The sequence below is a fragment of the Pipistrellus hanaki genome (assembly GCF_964339955.1).
Source record: "Pipistrellus hanaki genome assembly, chromosome: 8".
Taxonomy (NCBI): domain Eukaryota; kingdom Metazoa; phylum Chordata; class Mammalia; order Chiroptera; family Vespertilionidae; genus Pipistrellus; species Pipistrellus hanaki.
The window spans coordinates 76,493,909-76,512,171 of NC_140510.1; the positions used below are offsets into that span (position 1 = coordinate 76,493,909).

General features: G+C 37.3%; 1 protein-coding gene across 1 annotated transcript in view; it reads left to right on the forward strand.

The window, feature by feature from the left end:
• The window catches only part of PARD3B (par-3 family cell polarity regulator beta), an 861,040-nt gene that overhangs the window by 521,229 nt on the left and 321,548 nt on the right, over positions 1-18,263 (forward strand). The window contains exon 16 of the mRNA XM_084892180.1: positions 15,050-15,094. Coding sequence (XP_084748306.1) covers positions 15,050-15,094 — 45 coding nt within the window. The remainder of the gene's footprint in view (positions 1-15,049; positions 15,095-18,263) is intronic.

The following is an 18,263-nucleotide window of genomic DNA, read 5'->3' on the forward strand; positions in this document are numbered from 1 at the left end:
ATGCTTAATCTTGGGTAAATCAATCTTTTTAAAATAATTTCTTTTTAGTTCTTTATCGAAGCGCTAAAATTACTACAGTATATAGGGAGAGGCAAATGTAGGTTTGCAGTTGATCATGTGGAAAAAGATATGCAGGTTATTATTATTATTACAATAGCTTTATTAACTCTGTCTCATGTTCTCACAGCTGTAAACTTATGTTTGCCCGCCCTGTTTATAGCTGGTCACTTTAGAACCCCAGAACCCCTCAGTACAAAGGATGGTGTCACCAGAAGCACCTGTTATTCTTTTATATGACTGAAAAGGTGTTAACACTTGAAAATATAATTTCAGTCTCATGTAAAACTCATTCACCTATTTCTCCCCTTCCTCCCTCCTTTCTTCCTTCCTTCTTTCCTTCCTTCCTTCTTTCCTTCCTTCCTTCCTTCCTTCCTTCCTTCCTTCCTTCCTTCCTTCCTTCCTTCCTTCCTTCTTTTATTAAACAAATGTTTCTGTTCCTTCTGTGCCAGATACTATTTTAAATAACTGAGATTGATCAATAACAATGGACAACAATACCTTATTTCTGTTAGGTTACCTAGAGTGGAAATAGTCTCATGAACAGAGTTTGAGAGATTAAGGATGTTGTAAACAGTAATGATGAGTGAACAAAGACACCAGAAAGATAGTCACTATAACAAACATAAGCTACAAATTGTAGAGAGAAGCGACATGACTGGAAAGGCAAATGTTTCAATGCCCACTTGGCTAGAGTTCATGAGAAATGGTACTAGGAGCTCTATCCAATGATGGTATTAAAATTAAAATAGAGATCAAATTGGAAATTGACTAATCAAGTGTGATGGTTCCAAGTGAGCTGGGAAAAGCCCATCTACTCTCTGCTGATCCAGGAACTAACTGGCAGAAGCCCCAAGTACATCAGCATTGTCTTGAAAGATTTGTGAGAGCCTGCGAAGGTTTCAGCTGGAATCCTTAAAAGTAAAATAAGATTATAGCAAAAAAATGGAAAACATTAAGCTTGTTTTTTAGGTTTGGGGAAAGGTTTTTGTAGCAGGCAAAATGAATGAAAAATGAGTTACATCTGAGATTTCCTGTATCCAGCCTTAATAAATCAGTAGATGCCAGGTAAATGAATCGTGCCTGAGCTTTTTCTCGACTCAGAAAGGCTAGAGGACAATCACAAGTGGCCAAGTCCTCTGGCCATAGGCTAATAGTGAATAGTCAAGTAAGACTGGGAAATTCCGAGTTAAGCAGCCTTCTTAGACACAATATTGTTCACAGCCTTCAAATGTGTTTGTCTGCATTGCTGGGTTTTTAAGAGTCTACACATACTTAAGATATAATATATGACACAGACTAATGGAACAGAATCAAGAGCTCAAAAGTTAACCCCCATATATTTGGGCAACTAATTTTTTATAAGGGAGCCAAAAACATACAATTGAGAAAGGAAAACCTTTTTAATATTTACATGGTGCTGGAAAAATTGGAAACCACATGCAAAAGAATGAAGATAGACTGCAACCTCACACCATACACAAAAATTAACTCAAAATGAATTAAAGACCTAAACACAAGGCCTGAAAAAAATTAAACACACAGAAGAACACCCAGATCTGAAAAAATTAAATACATGGAAAACCACAGTACTAACCTATGGATCCTGATCTCAGAGAGGCCCTCAAGTCAAGGGAAATAAATATCAAACTAAATATTAAACTTTGATGCCTGAGCTCTCAATCATTAAACCTTTCTGTTTCCAGGCATATTAATTTCTTAGTGTTAACTCTAAAAACATATATCCTCCCTCCTATTTAAGTGTTGATTTTCATTCAGGACTCACTCAAGTCTTGCCTGCTTCAGTTCATTCTCTAAATTCTGAAAGCAGTTATCACTGGTAGCACTAAGTTTAGCACAGAATTGCGTACTCTTTGGGGTTCCTACCATATGAAATTTTTTTCTCACTTCGATTAGATGAGAAGCTCTGGCACCCTCCTCATGCTTAGAGTGTGTACCTGCTGAGTAAACCCAAGACGGATGACATGCTTGGGTTTTGATAGAGCAATCTGGGTGCAATCTCAGAAACCTATTGATCACCATGATTGATTGGGCTGATCTTACTTAGTAGGCAGATTCTCCTTTCCTACATCAAATGATTGAATGAGTAGATGGATAAAAGTGTAAACAAATACTTGAAGGATAAATGAATAAAAGTGCAAATAAATGTTTGGGTAGCAAAATAAAATAGGAATAAAGATATTTTAGGAGGGTGACTGTAGACTATAGCACTCCACACTCATGTTCACTTAACCCAAACCAGTGTTGTTTGATAGCGTTTAGAGAAGGTTCATAATATTGAACATACTTAAGAACCAAACACAAACAATATAAAAGACCAAGGTTATATATCATTATGTAGGAAAGAGTGAAAGCAGTTGTTTAGAACTTGAGAAAAGGGGCTGTGTGCTTTAATTCCTAAGTGGAGGAATCTATGAATAAATTAGGCAATCACTTGACATAATGGATTTAGATCATGTGAATTCCTGGCACTGCCTGAGGGTTAATTAGATCAGATTGTTTCCTGGCCCTTTAAAGTCTTCTAGCACTGACATTTTTTTTCCTTTGTATTAATCTATACCTCATTTTTATTGTTGTTTAGTTTTTATCTCAAGAAGTATATTTTTATTTATTTTATTTAAGTTTAGTTAACATGAAGTTTTTCTTTTGTTTGTAGAGTTAGAAAAAGTTGAAGATATCTTCATCTAACAAAATATCTGTGCTTCTTATTTATGAATCTTCTCTTCGTTTTCTAATAATCTGTTTGCAAAGAATGGTGTATTCTGTGCACAAACGTAGTGCCATGGGAATTATATATAAAACATGCTTGAATTGCTTGCAGCAACGTAAAATTGAATTACATTAGTATAGAGCAATTTGACTGTATGTGAGTTGTCCCAAATATTGTGTAGGCTGAATATTCAGAGATTTTGTTTACCTTTGGGTATTTGCAAATATCCTAAAGTAATCCCAAAAATGTCCTGAATCAAATAACATGATTGACTCAAAATAAATGAAAAATATTGGACATTATTTAAATACTTGGAATAAGCTCCCCCATTACTGCTTCATAATTTATACACATTTATATACATGAAACAATTTTGGTATTTAGGTTTAATCAATGCATTTATTGATACAAGTACAATCTACTCTAGCCTCATTTACTAGGACAACAAGGAATTTTAAAGTGCTCCATATTTATGTGACCTGATTTATACGGTGTCCAGAATAGAGACTTGATACTGATAGATGTATAAGTTAACTCTTAAATCAACTGAATTAACTAACCCCTTGGATATCTAAATCTGTATCCCTGTAAAACATAGTACCTAAAGGGCTCATCCATGACCAAGCCATAATTCAGAGAGGTTATTATATTGAAAATGTGGTCACAAAGTCATTAAGGGCAAGAATTTTTAAAGACAGCTCAGTCTAATTGTCCACCCACACTGGAAAAATCTGATGATGTATTCATCATTAATGGATTAGGAATATTATATTTGTAAAAGAAGGCAATAGCATTACACAGGTGTTTAATATATCATCACCATGTGCTTTAGGAGGTTGAGTTTGAAAATAAAATGCTAGTGTATAAGAGTAATACTTAGAGAAACATTGGAATGAAAAGAGAAAAATATTGTCTTCTGTTGGAGAAGAGATTTAGTGTAGATAACATATAAACCTAATAAATGTTCTTAAAAGTTTACTTTGGATTACATTATTTTTCTTTTTTGATTCAGCAACATCATAAAAGGTTAATTAATTTGGAAATAACAGTATTCTTAAAATAGGATTAAGAGACACTGCTTAAGAGACACTTAATCATCACCCCATATTTTTCACATGTTGTTTGTTGTTCAGGAGAATAAAGGAATAATTATAAAATACATGACAAAGAATTAACATATTTAATATATGAAGAGCTCTTATTAGAAAATAAATATTTCAAATCAAAATTTAAAATATATGGTTAGACAATTTACAAATAATTTATTCAGTTTGCCAATATATATGGAATATGTCCAACCTCACAAGTAATTAAGGAAATAAAGATATTTTCTTGGAAAACTGGAAATGTCACAGTATACATGTGCTTGTATTGCAACACATGTTTATTGGATATTTAAGTTAATACCAGTTTATCACAAGGCAATGTGGTAATTGTATAAGATACCTTAGCACTTTTGTTATCTTTTACCCAGTAAGTCCATTTCCTTTAAAAAAAAAATAAATAAAAATAAAAGATTTCATCAAGATTAAACTTTATCAAGATTTCATCAAGATTTTTCACTATAGCAAACTTAATTTTCCAGCAATTAATGTGTTGGTTAAATTATAGAGTCAAATCTAGTAGATATAATAGACTGTTATGTAACAAATAAAAGTCTTCAGACTATTTAATGACATAAAAATGTTAATTATAAAACATCATTTGAAAAGAAACAGTATACAAGTATGTCAGTGTATATACATATCTATATATGTGTATGTGTGTGTGTGTGCATATGGAAGGAAATTCAATAACATGTTTACATTGATTTGTCTTTTAGTGAAAGTTGTAGGGACAATTATAAATAATGCTACATGTATTATTTATATATTTCTGTATATTTTCATGTTCTGAATTGTTGAAATAATTTCTCTGATGTTTTTAGGAGGCAAAGGTTTTGTTCTTTTCTGATAGTCACTATAGTCACAAACTAAGAATTACAGAGCTTTACAAGGACCTACCAAAGTATTTGAGACATGAAAAAAAAACAAAGTATAAAAATAAAGCTCTAAAGACTCTAAAGTATAAAAATAAAGCCAGATATTTAAAATTAATAAATGTTCGATTATCCCATGCCAATTTTATTTAGTTACATTTAGAATTCAAAGAAAAATGTTATTACATTTGAACATAATTTGTATTTGGGGATTATTTCCAGTTCACAAGAATTTCTATGCATGCACAAAGATTGCTAAAAGAAAAATAGTCTATGTCTATTAAATGAGTAATTCATATCCAAATAGTTTTGAATCCATTTCCCCAAATCTCTATGGGACAGAGGAGTAGGAAACAGTAGTAGAAGGGAATTATGAACATTGCTTTTCTTTTTTCCTTTCTCCATCTAAAGGCTTGCTGGCATCCAAAGAAATCCCTCAAAGGGAAAACAATTCAAATATTGCTGCCTGTGGCATCATTTTGGATGCTAAGTCTAACAACTTTCTATTTTTCCTATTAATATTTTCTACGAACTTAACCTGGTTCAAGATGGTTAATATACCTCAGTGCCTTCCAAAAAGATAATCGAAGTTTGTATTGCCTGTTCTGCAAAAAGGAGCCTGATGCAAATGAGCTCCTCTAATAGATCAGCCATAACATGCCAGGCCAGTTCACCAGAGTGTGTGCGGGACGTTGTGCATCCATCGACGTGAATGGGTGTGCTCTGAATTGGAGAGACAGCCCATAGACCCCCAAAGTTAATATCCTCTGATAAGCAATGAATCCAAATGACAACTTTTCAAAATCTATTACATACTAGTGGTCCCGGTTTTGCACTGTTTGCATATTAAACAGATGATACTGGATTCTGGGCAGAAATGTAGACAGTATTATATACTTCAGCTCATGCCAGAAGAGGAATCTTTTGATAGCACTATTATAGCCAAGAACAGCAGCAGCTATCCAGTCCCAAACCAGGAGCCAGGTGCCAAAATGAATTCATCCAAGAATAAATTGGGCTGCTGTCTCAGTGTGAAGTCTGTAAGCTTTAGGGAAAATGCACGTGAAAATCCTGGGTAGCTCATGTTACCAGATCTTGAGGGTTAGCGTTCAGTTCTGGGCTGGCCACTTAACTTTAGGAGAAGAAACCCTGAGTGATGGGAGAGATGCTCTTACCCAGCCAGCCAGCTCACAAGCATGTACAGAAGTGCCATAAAGGGAGCAGAGGGTGTTAGGAACATGAGCCCTGCATGTGACTTGACCTTAGCATGGTCACTTGTCGCATATGTAGGTGACATGCAGCTGGGTAGAGTATCTAATGCACTGGATGGCAGAACCAGGATTCCGAAAGATCTGATCAGGGAGAACTGATGAGCTGCAATTCAGAAGATTACATTTAATAGGGATAAATGCAAATTCCTGTACTCTGCTTCAAAAAAAAGAAGCAACTCTCTCCCATCTTATTCCCGTCTAATTCATTGTTCATGTTGCAGCCTGGGTAACCTTTTAAAAACGCAAATCCCATCACCACCTTCTTGCTGAAAATCCCTTAACAGCAGCATCCTATTTCCCTCCGGATAAAGACAAACTCATTATGGGGATTTGAGGTCCTCCATGACTGGCCCCTTAGTTTCTCCTCCACCTGGGCTCTCACTGGTCTCCCTCTCATGCTGAGCACTCCAGTCATATGAGAGACCTTTCGGTTCTCTATGTGGGACCTGTTTTGTTTCATGTTTCCTTTGTCCAAACACTATCTTCACCCTTCCTTTTATATCTCTAGGTCTTCACTTAAAGTCATCAGGAAAGTCCAATCCATAAACTAGGCTTGGTCTCTTCATTACCTATTTTCAAGGTTCCCTCACCATCCTTCTTTCATTCAACAAATATGTTTTTTGAGTGTCTACTGTGTCCCAGGCACTGTCCTGGGCCCTGGGAACAAAGTAAACAAAGCAAAGCCCAGGTCTACCTGAAGCTTATGTTCTAACGGGGAAGAGGGCAGGCATCTATGAGTGCCTTGTGAAAGAATGAAGCAGGCGGAGGAGATAATGACAGGGAGTTGGGATCAGAAGGCCCTACCTTAGGTAAGGTGGCCAGGGAGGACCGCTCTGCCGATGCGATGTCTGTGGAGACGTGAAGGAAGGGTGGCAGTGAGCCAGGTGGAATAGTCCAGAAGAATAGCTCTAGCCCTGAAGTGGAATGTGCTTTCTGTGTTTGGGGAACTGCAGTGAGTCCAGAATGGGTGACAGAAGGATGCTGAGCAAGGGGACAACTATGCAGAATGAGCTAGGAAAGGCCCTGGGGACCAGCTCAGGCTGGGCTTGGAGGCTGTAAGTTTTTAGATTTTCTTCTAAATGTGATTGGAAGCTATTTGAGAGGTTTGGAGCAAAGGATTGTTGTGATTGAAATGTGTTTTTGGTTTTGTTTTAAAAGGATTACACTGGCTTTGGGTGGGGTTGGGGGGGCATGTGTGGATAATGTATAATAGAGAATAAGTGTAGAATCCCAAAGTTCAGTCCAGGGGTTATCACATCTGTCGAAGTGAGAGCTGCGGGAAGCTTTGTCCCAGAAGGTCCGATAATACTTCTGACATTAGCTGTGTGATAAAAACCCTGCTGGTACAGGCTCAAGGCTGTCCCTCCACAATCCCAGTGCCCAGCATGCTGCCATTGGCTCTCCACAGGAATTTGTTGGACAAAGTCCTGGCTTAACAGGAGTTAATATAAAAGGGATTTCAGTTCTCTGTGCACTTGATGAGCCAGCAGTAGTGCCGTTTGGCTGCCAAAAAAGCTAATGCTGTCTCTTTCCCTTTCCCACCACCTGACACCTGAACAATAGTCCATGCTTCTCCTTGGTAACAATTTCCAGGTGTATGAGCCTCAAAACAACTTATGACAACTCTATTGCTTACTTCTGAGAGTTTCACCAGCCATTTTTAAGAGACATCATGTGCTCTTGCATGTAGTCTGTTAGGAAATTCTACTTTTCGTAGGTAGTGGTGACGAGTGAAATGCATAGTTCTTGATTATGAAACCATTAGTAGAATCTTTCCTCTCAGACTCACATAGTAGAAGGAAGTTGTGCTTTCAGGTCAAGAACCCTTTGGGTCCCAGCTGTCCCACTTGCTAACTTTATGACATGATCCCACTGAGCCTCAGTCCCCTGCTCTATAACTGAAGATTGGAATGCCCAACTCACAGAACTCTATAAGGATTGAGACAGCACATGTTAAAATGCTTAGCATGATTTCTGACACGTAAGTTGGCAACAAGTTTAGTTTCCTTCCTCCTCTTCCCTGTTAAAGATAGAATCACTATGTGGAAATGTGCATTATAAACAGTAGGATTATAACACATGTTCTAACAAATGTGTTGTTTAACTTGCTCATAGAGAATAATGGTTGTGGGACTTACTGGATAGTCTGAGCACCTCTTTTCTGATGGCTACATCAGTATTGATTTCTTGCCGATAACAGAATATTTACCAAGGATCTAGGAAACATGGCAGTTTTCATACTCTGAGTATTAGAAATAGTCCAAACCTGGTAGATCCCAAGAATTCACACAAAGAAGATTCCTGAGAGGGGTCTCACATAGGCATCTTTTCCTCATTGTACAAAAAAAGGAAGAGATTCCATACAATTGACCTTTGAGGACCTTTGTAATCTGTAGCTGTTTACCATGGAAATATGAATAAAATGTTATCTTCATCTTCATTGAAGTTGCATACAAATCAGCTTAATACAGATAGAAAGTGGTACATTTGCTTGGAAGCAAAGTCCAACTGTCCTGGGGGAAACAGATGAAGAGAAAATATACTACAAAGAGGAGGTTATAATGAGGAGCTGGCCAGGAGGAGCAATGAAATAGCATTTGTACATGTGAGATTCCAGGCATTTCCCCCTGAGGAGAAAAGCAAATGGGAAGAAACCAGGAATTACTTTATGACTTGAGTAAAAGAAGAATAGAGGAAAATATAATGAGAAAGGTAAAAAGGATTCAAACCTGAATATCAGACTAAGGAGATAATTATTTTCTAGGCAGTTGAATTTAGTGAGAGCTTTTGGTGAGGTAGAAGAATGAAGCAACTGATGTTTAGCATGGGCTAAGCTGGTCTGTGTGGAAGAGACATATACTAGAGTTGGGGAGATGGAAGTATGTCAAGAGCACATTGGAAGCAATTTTAAAAGGTCGGCCATTGGATAGAAAAAGCCTTGGATCCAGTTAGGAGACTCGGAGGGAGGACTTGTAACTGTTCTCATGACTGGCATTGTGTGTCATCAGAACAGGGGAATAGGCCTGGGCCTCCATGCGGTTCCCTCTCTGTTCATCAGCGCAGCTGCATCCTCTCTGTGGCCCTAGGTTCCAGCCTTGATTTCATGATGTCCTTGGGCAGGAGAGAAGCAGGTAATGGCACTCCCAAAAAATATTGCTCTTAATCACTGATCACATGCTTAGCTTTGGGGGAGATTTACTCAAGGAACCTTAGGACCATTGGTCCTGTGATTTAAGAAGCTCTGGCTTTCAGCACAAAGATGTTTCCATTTATTAAATAGTATAATAATTTTGTAACTTATTCCAGAGACATTAAATAATACCACCCCACAAAACTTGCTATAAGATATATATCCAGTTCTTTTTCATATCTGAGTGGAGGCAATGGGGCTGAGAATCCAAGGAAAACAAGGTGGTTAGAGTGCAGTAACAGAGAAGAAAGAACTGTATAGAGAGTGAATTCCAGAAATATCTAGAGAATCAGTCTTGAGAGTTGCAGAGTCCTGATCACAGCACTGTCAGGAAACTAACAAGCCAGGGACCTCACTCCCAGAAGAATCCAGAAAGGGGTACTTGGAGCTCAGACAGTATCCTATTCCTTTGAGAAAGACAGTGTCTATTTGAATGCACACCAAACATATTGATTAGTCAATTTGTGACAAAATGATTTGGTTTTCCCAGTACTCTTTAATGAGATAAACACAATAGTATAAGAATATGTGAAAAGTAGTGGATTTTCCTGACTTTAGATTTAAGCCCCTCCTGGATTCAAGAAGAAAGAAAGGGGATTTTAAAGAGATGGCGACAAAGTTAGGAGTTGTTGGCTAACGATGAGGAAGCAGGTCCTCATGTGTGCTGTGGCAACCTGGCTGAGAAATACACTGTAATATTAGAAGAAAACTTCAGCTACCGAGTTCTAACTAGCTTATTGTCAGAACAGCCAGCTGGCCAGTGAGGAGCATGGTATTTTGGGAAGACCTGCTAAGAGAGATGGCAAGATAAATATTGACATCATTATCTTGTACTAATTCCCTAACCCCCTTTCAGCAAAAGCTTTGTATATGGTTGTTTTTGTTTGTTTGTTTGTTTGTTTTTTGGGGGGTTGTGTTTTTGGTTTCAAGAAATGGAAGAATTTTTCAACACATAAAAATGCGTAGTGCTGATACTCAGAATTCTCCCTGAAGAGAAACAGCTTGCCAAGTAGCCATCGATATAAGAAAACACTATAAATCAATGCAGTAAAGGAGGGAACTTAATTTACAACTTAAAACAGGTTGGCCTTCCTTGAAATTTCTGGAAATCATTCAGGGGCACAGAAATCGATCTACTAAAAGCGAATAAAATGGATTCTTAATATTGGCAACTGTGTCCTTTTTTTAAAAAAGTTCTGAAGGAACAGCTCTCAGGGACAAGTTTATTAACCATTAAGGAATTACTTGATATTTAGTTTCCTTGCGAACTATTCAAGGAAAAGTGTTGATGGCCTTACGAGAAGATGAATTTTTGTTGTGCCAAACATCACCTTCAAAGCTGCAGTCTCTATTCTGTCAAAGATATGGAAATCAAAAACTAAATGAAATAGAGCTTCCTATGTAGGAGACAAGCATTGCATCATATTTTAGAGTGCTGCTTTACATGGAAGTGTCTCAACATGAAGTAGTGGGGATCTGAACACATTTGCATATTCCCCATTCCTGACAAAGGGTTCGCATTCTCAACAAGAATAACTGTGGCTGATGGCAATCTTCATCTGAGGAGATTTGTGCATGTTAGCAATACACCATCTTCTGTCAGCTCAAGAAGAGCATATGGGGCCCATTAACTCACCAAATCTGCCACTGTTCTGCAAATTTTTATTAAGCAAGTGCAGTTCCTAATAGTCACTTGCGTTATCGAATGCGTATCAAATGCTATCAATAAGACAGGGGATTATTTTCCCCCAGTGAGAATGCATTTGAAGTGTACAAGAAGGCCTGACAAAAGAATAAAACACTTTAAGTGATCGCTATATTAATATAAATGGATCCTACTGGGGAGCCGATATGTTTATGCACTTTAATGTTTGCCACTAATAAGTTCTCAAAGTGCCATCTTTTTCGTAGATTTTTCTCCCCATAATTTCTTTATTTACAGTTCCTCTTCCATACAGTGAACGTGGTTGAAATGAAAAGGCAATGTGTGTTTATCAGCTCTTTTTAAAAAGGCACCGTTTATCTACTCTTTTTTAAAAAAGATGCTATTGATTTTGACCAGTTCTAACGAGCTCAAAGAATAACTGGGAAAGTAGGCGGGCAGGCTCTGTGTTTTCCAGAGAGGTCATCCTGGCCAGAGGGCAAACCCTGGAATTTTGAAACATCCAAACCCAAGAGTGGCCTCCTTAAGAAGCACTTCCCAGTAATTAAATCCAGGGAGTCCATCAATCTGGAGATGAATTCTAGGAAGTGTGAGTTTAGTATAGACATCCCAGAGATCTCTCTGGAGGCACAAGTCCATAGCACCCTATAAGTATTTAATAATATAATAAAATATAGAAATATGTTAATTAACCAGGATACTGTAACGGGTCAACCAGACAGGAGGAGGTTGCGCACACAGCATCAGGGGCAGGGCAGCAGGGGCCTCTACGTGCCTGCGTTGGGAGAGGGCCTGATTAGCAGCAGCCATGACTGCTTCAAGGACTGGCGAGGGAGACAGGGCCAAACCTGTGGCTCAAGGTGGGCGGCGCCACGCGATTTTGAATCACGCTCTGGGCTCCTCGTAGTTACAATAAAAATGTCTGAATTTCATCTTCAGCAGGACTCAGCATTTCACTGGTATCTCTTCAATTACTATAATATCCCGTTAAGGTGATCAAGAGCAAGTAGTATTGTTTCTTAGGTAAAACTGAAGGACAAGAAAGGGAAAATAATAGGCCCTGGAAACTTCAAAAAAAGAAAAGAAAGAAAGAACAATCTGTCATCAGAACTAGAACAAAAGACTTTGGCTCTTGCTCCATCAACACTCTCTTACATGATGCTTGTGGTACCTTAGCATTTTGGAATGAGAGACCTTTCCCACACCAGCCCTTGTAAATAAGGTCTTGGTTTGAAATGGCATACCTGTCATAATCACGTTGCTACTGTTCCAGTTGCCATGCTATCTAAATATGCAGTGAAAAAACTAGACCCTAGCTCCAGCCTCAAGAAATAACTTTACAGTAGCTCTCAGGTAATGTGAGTTATAAAGGAAGTTGAGTATTAATTATAACTTGCTATTTAAAAATAAATTGTGATGGTGTGTTTAATTTAACCTCCTCTTCTTATTTGCTACTGTTATTTAAATCACTTCCAGGCACTAAGCATGTGCATAAAGGAAGATTGTTCCCAATTTAACCTTTTAAATAAAATGTATTCTGTTAATTAAGCCATTATGGTTCCCTCTCTTTTCTATTATATTTATTCATTTTTTTCCTATCCTAAAGATAGATATTTTGGAGAGAGAACCCCTAATTTTTATGCCTATCACTCATTTGGATTTTCCACACTGTTTTTTTAAAAAAAGCTTATGTTACTGTTCTAAACAATTTCAAATTGTCAACTAAAACAATAAATTTCTTACTAAGAATAATAGACAGTATGCAGCTGAAAAATTAGGAAAGTACCATGTTTAACCTAATCGGACTGGGAAACTTGCAATAATACTAAAATTGGCTCAGAGTTAATGGGATAACTTATGTCTGTTTAAAAGCAACAGACAAAACAAAATAATACAATCCTACCTTTCTATGAGTCCGTTTTTCAGAATAACTGTACATAATAAGACCCTGTAGTCTGAGTATTATGTTTCCTTTGCCTTTCTTCACCTAAGCGATGAACTGGGACTGGGAGTAAACTGGGAGGTCAAACCAGCTGTGGGTGTTGGATTATCCATAAGATATTGATTAAAAAGCCCAGTCTGAAGCACAGTACACTATCAGTTATTTCTCCCTATATTTCTTTATAATCCCAGGCAATTTAAATCATTGAGAACACCACCACCACCAAATTCATAAAAAGGGCTTCGTGCCCTGGCTGGTTTGGCTCAGTGGATAGAGCATAAGCCTGGGGACTGAAGAGTTCTGGGTTCTATTATGGTCAAGGGCACATACCTTGGTTTCCGGCTCAGTTCCCAGTAGGGGGCATGCAGGAGGCAGCCACTAAATGATTCTTATCTTTTTTCTTTTTTCCTTTTCTTTTTTTAAAATATATTTTATTGATTCTTTACAGAAAGGAAGGGAGAGAGATAGAGAGAAGAAATGTCGATGAGAGAGAAACATCGACCAGCTGCCTCCTGCACACCCCCTACTGGGGATGTGCCCGCAACCAAAGTACATGCCCTTGACCGGAATCGAACCCAGGACCTTTCAGTCCACAGACCGACGCTCTACTGCTGAGCCAAACTGGTTTCGGCTGATTCTTATCTTTGATGTTTCAATCTCTCTCTCCCTCCTTCTTCCTCTCAAAAATCAATAAAAGCATGTTGTTGTTGTTGTTGTTATTTAAGAAAAAACCTTTGTAACTTTCCTGGTAAAGCTGAGATTCAACCCACACCTGTCTCAATAGTTATGTTATTCCATTTTTCTATTTAGTTTCTCATTAATAATGATTATAATAGCTAATATTTTGTAAGCACTTTCTATATGATCTCTAAGTACTTTGCACAAACCTACACATGTAATTTTACTTCAAACCTATGGAATAAGCCTCATTTTACATATGATGAAATTGAGGCATAGAAAGTTAAATTGCATACAGCTAGTAAATTTCCAAGTCAGAATTTTAACTCAGACTGATATCAGGGTAATATCAGCCTCTTAGAATGAGTTGGGCAATATTCCTTCCTCTGAATTTTCTGAAATAAGAATTTATATAAAATTGATATTAGTTCTTCTTTAAATGTTTGGCAGATAGATTCACCAGTGAAGCTATCTGTCTAGAGTTTCCTTTAAGGGAGAGTTTTAACTAAAAATTCATTAAACAATTGAACTATAGGACTACTTAGCTTATCTATTTCTTCATGTGTAAGCTTTGCTAATTTGTGTCTTTAAAATATGTATCTATTTCATTAGAGCTGGGTTAATCTGGAGTTATTTGTCTCTCCCACTACTGAAGCAAGGTTCCCCTTTATATCCTTACTGATGCCCCTGAATTACTAGGAAGTTTTTCACTATGTATGTTGGGAATAGTGTCTATTCTCAGCCCTGTGTGAACTTTGCACACTGTTCCCTTTCTACTTTGGGGTGGTTATTTGCCAGGTCTTGGGTAGTTTTCTCACATGCATGTGATCCTCGGTATTTAACTATATATATGAGGGGTGCCTCTCTATAGCTCTCTCTGCAATTCTCTGCCCTGAAGACTCCATCTGCCTTGGTTTTCCTGGACACCCAGCTGCATGTCCTCAAGCTGGGATATCACTGGGCTCTGCCTGTGCTCCCATGCCTGTACCACAGCCTGGAAACTAGAGCAATTGTAGGATACATCTCACTTGTTTCCCATTTCTCAGGAGTCACTGGTCTCTGTTGTCTGATATTTAACCTCTTTAATGTCATTGTTTTATATTTTGTTTATTTTAATATGTATCAGAAGGATTATAAATCTGTTCAGTTTTACTCTAGGTTTATCATATAAAGAAGCTCAATATTGAATGTTTATACACATTTCTATTGCATTTAGTTTTATTACATATTATACATCTCTAGTCCATGAATTTAGGTTCTCTTTTTGCAAGCATAGAAACAATAACCCAGTTAAAAAAAACAAAACTGAAAGTATTGAAAATTAAAAGAAAATTAGAATCCTAATAAATATATCTTTCTTTCTAGCTATTCTTAACATATCTACTAATAGAAATGAGGTGCCGCAGGAGGCTGGGGAAAATTTTTTTCTCAAATCCTTGCCAGTAAAAGATTTAACTTATTATGAATCTATATTAATATATTGTTAAAAATGGCTTATTTACAAGCAGGCTGATTCTTATCTCTTTTATTTCTTCTCAGTGCCAGATGAAAGCAAAGTTCATTCATTGGCTGGACACAAATTGGGTAAGAAATTCCTTGTAACTGACTTTCTATTCTCCTTCCTGGAAATCACTGGCTTTGTTTGAGTAGCAGTTGGAACCTATTTCCATCCACCAGTCACTGAAAGGTTTGGTAATTAATACATGAGATGTCTCTGACTTCCACAAAGATGAATTATTGCTTGGCTGTGTATGTCGTGGCATAATGTATGCTGACTCAAAATGTTTGAGAGGAAAGAGTAAACGTTTCCAAAAAAAAAAAAATGATTATAAAATCCAAAATCTTAAAAATGTATGCCAGCTGAACACTTAGAAAAAAAAATTATAAAGAAACCAACCCCCGGAAAGTTTGGAAAATTTTCCCATGATGACTTTCACATAAAGTGATTGGACAGAGAGTTCCGGAATAAGAAACTTTTGCTTATTTCTTTCTCATCAAGAAAGAATAGTCTTGCCCTGGCTGGTTGACTCAGTTGGGTTGCTTGGTTGGTTGTTGGAGCATTGTCCCTACACCAAAAGGTGGCGGGTTCAATTCCCAGTCAGTGCATATGTGTAGGTCGTGGGTTTATATATATGGTCATGGTAGATATGGAAGGCAATTGATTGATGTTTCTATTTTTCTTCCTTTCTCTCTAAAAAAGTATACCTTTGGTGAGGGTTAAAACAAAAGTCTTTTTGCCTGTCATCAAAGTGGATTGTACCCACTCACAATGACTGCATTATCTTTCTTTAGACTCATGAATGAGATTCAGAGAGGTTCTCGAGAAGGTCCACAAGGATCTCTGAGTGTCCTGGGGCTCTCTCTCTCAAGTCTGAGAAACCTGGTCTAAAATCCAAGCTTTTTCTCTATTGCCAAGTGTCCTGCTTTCTATCCCTTTGCCCTTCCTTCATCATTTATTCACAGTAATTGAAAACACTGCCGTTCTCTAGGGGTGCACTGTTGGGGTGAGAGAATATCCATTTTACTCCCAGAATTGCCACTCCAAACAACAGAACGGGTATAATTTGTTCATATCCCTCTGTTTCTGAAACAATACAGTCTTTCCCACCACCAGCGTCTCCTGTGTTTATGTGCCAATTATGTTTTCAGCAGTAAGTGGCCTTGATGCCTCATTACCTCCATCATGTTCCAGGGCACAGTTATGATTTTTTTTTCTTTTATTCTTTCTCCAGATTCTCTAGTGAAAACAGCAGGGAAGGGCTGGTTCACAACTTTTAGGGTTTTTTTTGTTTTGTTTTTTGTTCTCATAAGAAAGAGCCTTAGAGGTTAGATCACTGCAAAAGAAAAGACTTCTGTGGGGCTGAGCAATTGCCACAAGCTGCTCATTCCCGTCATCCTCCTCCATTAAATGCTCTACTACTGGACATGCCTTTAGGAGTCTGAGAGGGAAGTTCTCATGATCAAGGGGCCCCAAGGATAGCCTATGTTATTGTCATGCTCAATGCATGGTAATGTTGGCCGTTAGTTCTCTTACAGAGTAATACTTGAAGGTCAATGCCTTTTTACATACTGGGGTAGGCTACAAGATGAAAAGTGGAAACAGTTTTAAGAATGTTTATCAGTTTGGTTTTTTGAAAAGAGCCAAAGATAAAATTTCTGGGGGGTTGTTCCCCCCAAGAAATCAAATCTTATTCAAATATTCAAATATTCTTAATTTCCAAACAAAATATTAATAGCTAGTAACTAAAAGTGATTGTCAGCTTTTAAAATGGAGAATATTACTACTTAGTATATTGCTGTAATACTTAGAGTAAATTTGCATCATAGGTCTTTATATATTTATAAAGTGTTACAAAAATATCAATGAAGAATTACTCTAAGTATAAAACTTATAATAGTCTTCCAAATTTTAAAAATAGTATAATTTTAAAGATGTCCGGTAGGTTAATTGTAAGCTCTACATGGTGACTTTGCTAGCTGATGGATAGAAATATACCAGAGATCTCTATATTATTCCCATGAGACTGTTTATATACATCCGTTGTTTGAAAGAAGATTTGGGGTTATAATAAACTCCCATCACAATATTCACTATCCTTATATTTTAACAACTTCTAAACCCTATCACAGCGCCTTCGGCTTTTTAATCAGCTGTCTGTGGAACCAGTGCTAATGCTGAAAAACATACTTAATAACTTTGGAGCAAAAGTGGCACATGGCAAAACACAATGAAGAGGGCTAGCAAGGCCCTGAAATTATACACTTCAGAGTTAAAGCGAAAGCACTCTGTAAAGCGTTAGTGACAGTTTTGAAAAACCACAAAGAAGCATTAAAGAAAAATATACTACTAACATTGTAAGTTTATATACTTCAAAAATATACCCTCGCCATGCTCTACATTTATTTCTTTTGGAAATTAGTCTTGAATTTAACAATCCTTGAGAACTCATCCTCATATAAAAGGCTGTGTTCTGCATTTTTTTCTGGCAATTTCTCATTAGGAGTAGGTGGTGGTGGTGAAAGAGGATTAAAGGTCCATTTAATTCTGGCAACCTCTTTTAGTTAAAAAATCATTTTTAAAAGCGACCTAATACAGAACTATAGTCTCAATCTGCCACAGTCAGTGACTACTAAACTAGTTACCAGTTTGAATTGTAATGTACAGTGTTCCATGATCATACCTGTCTTACAAAGTCTAAAGGTATCATTCACCTTCTTTTTGTTTCACCTTTCCCTGCCCCAGGTTCTTTCTCCAGAATATTTAGGTGTGAAAAAAGTGATTTCTCTTTTGTTAAGAAGAAAGAGCATATCCCTCTGTCTATTTTCAATTATAGAAATGTGGCCAGTTGTCATGCTATCCAAGACCATAGTAAGTTAAATTCAGTCGTATATGCTGACCTAGATCTATCACCCATCCTCTTATTCGGGATGATATGCAACATTTTAATAAATTCATCTGAGTTTAAATTTCTTCTGCGTCAGCTACTTAGTGTGTAGAGAGCCATTCCGTGCCAATTTCCATCTGTTGGTCTGGCTTGGATTCCTCCCAAACTTGTGACAATATTCTTGGCACTCTTTCCTTGCCTTAATCTTGAAATGGTTGATTCTTCAGAGCTCAGATCAAATTGAAAGCTCAGGTAAGATCATCTTTCTAGCACTTTGGGCCTAGAAGGTAGTGTTCCCCTCAACTCTTCTGGAGTCAATCCAATCTTCCTGAGACTCCGCTGAGGTCACATCTCAGGGCCTCCCCTGG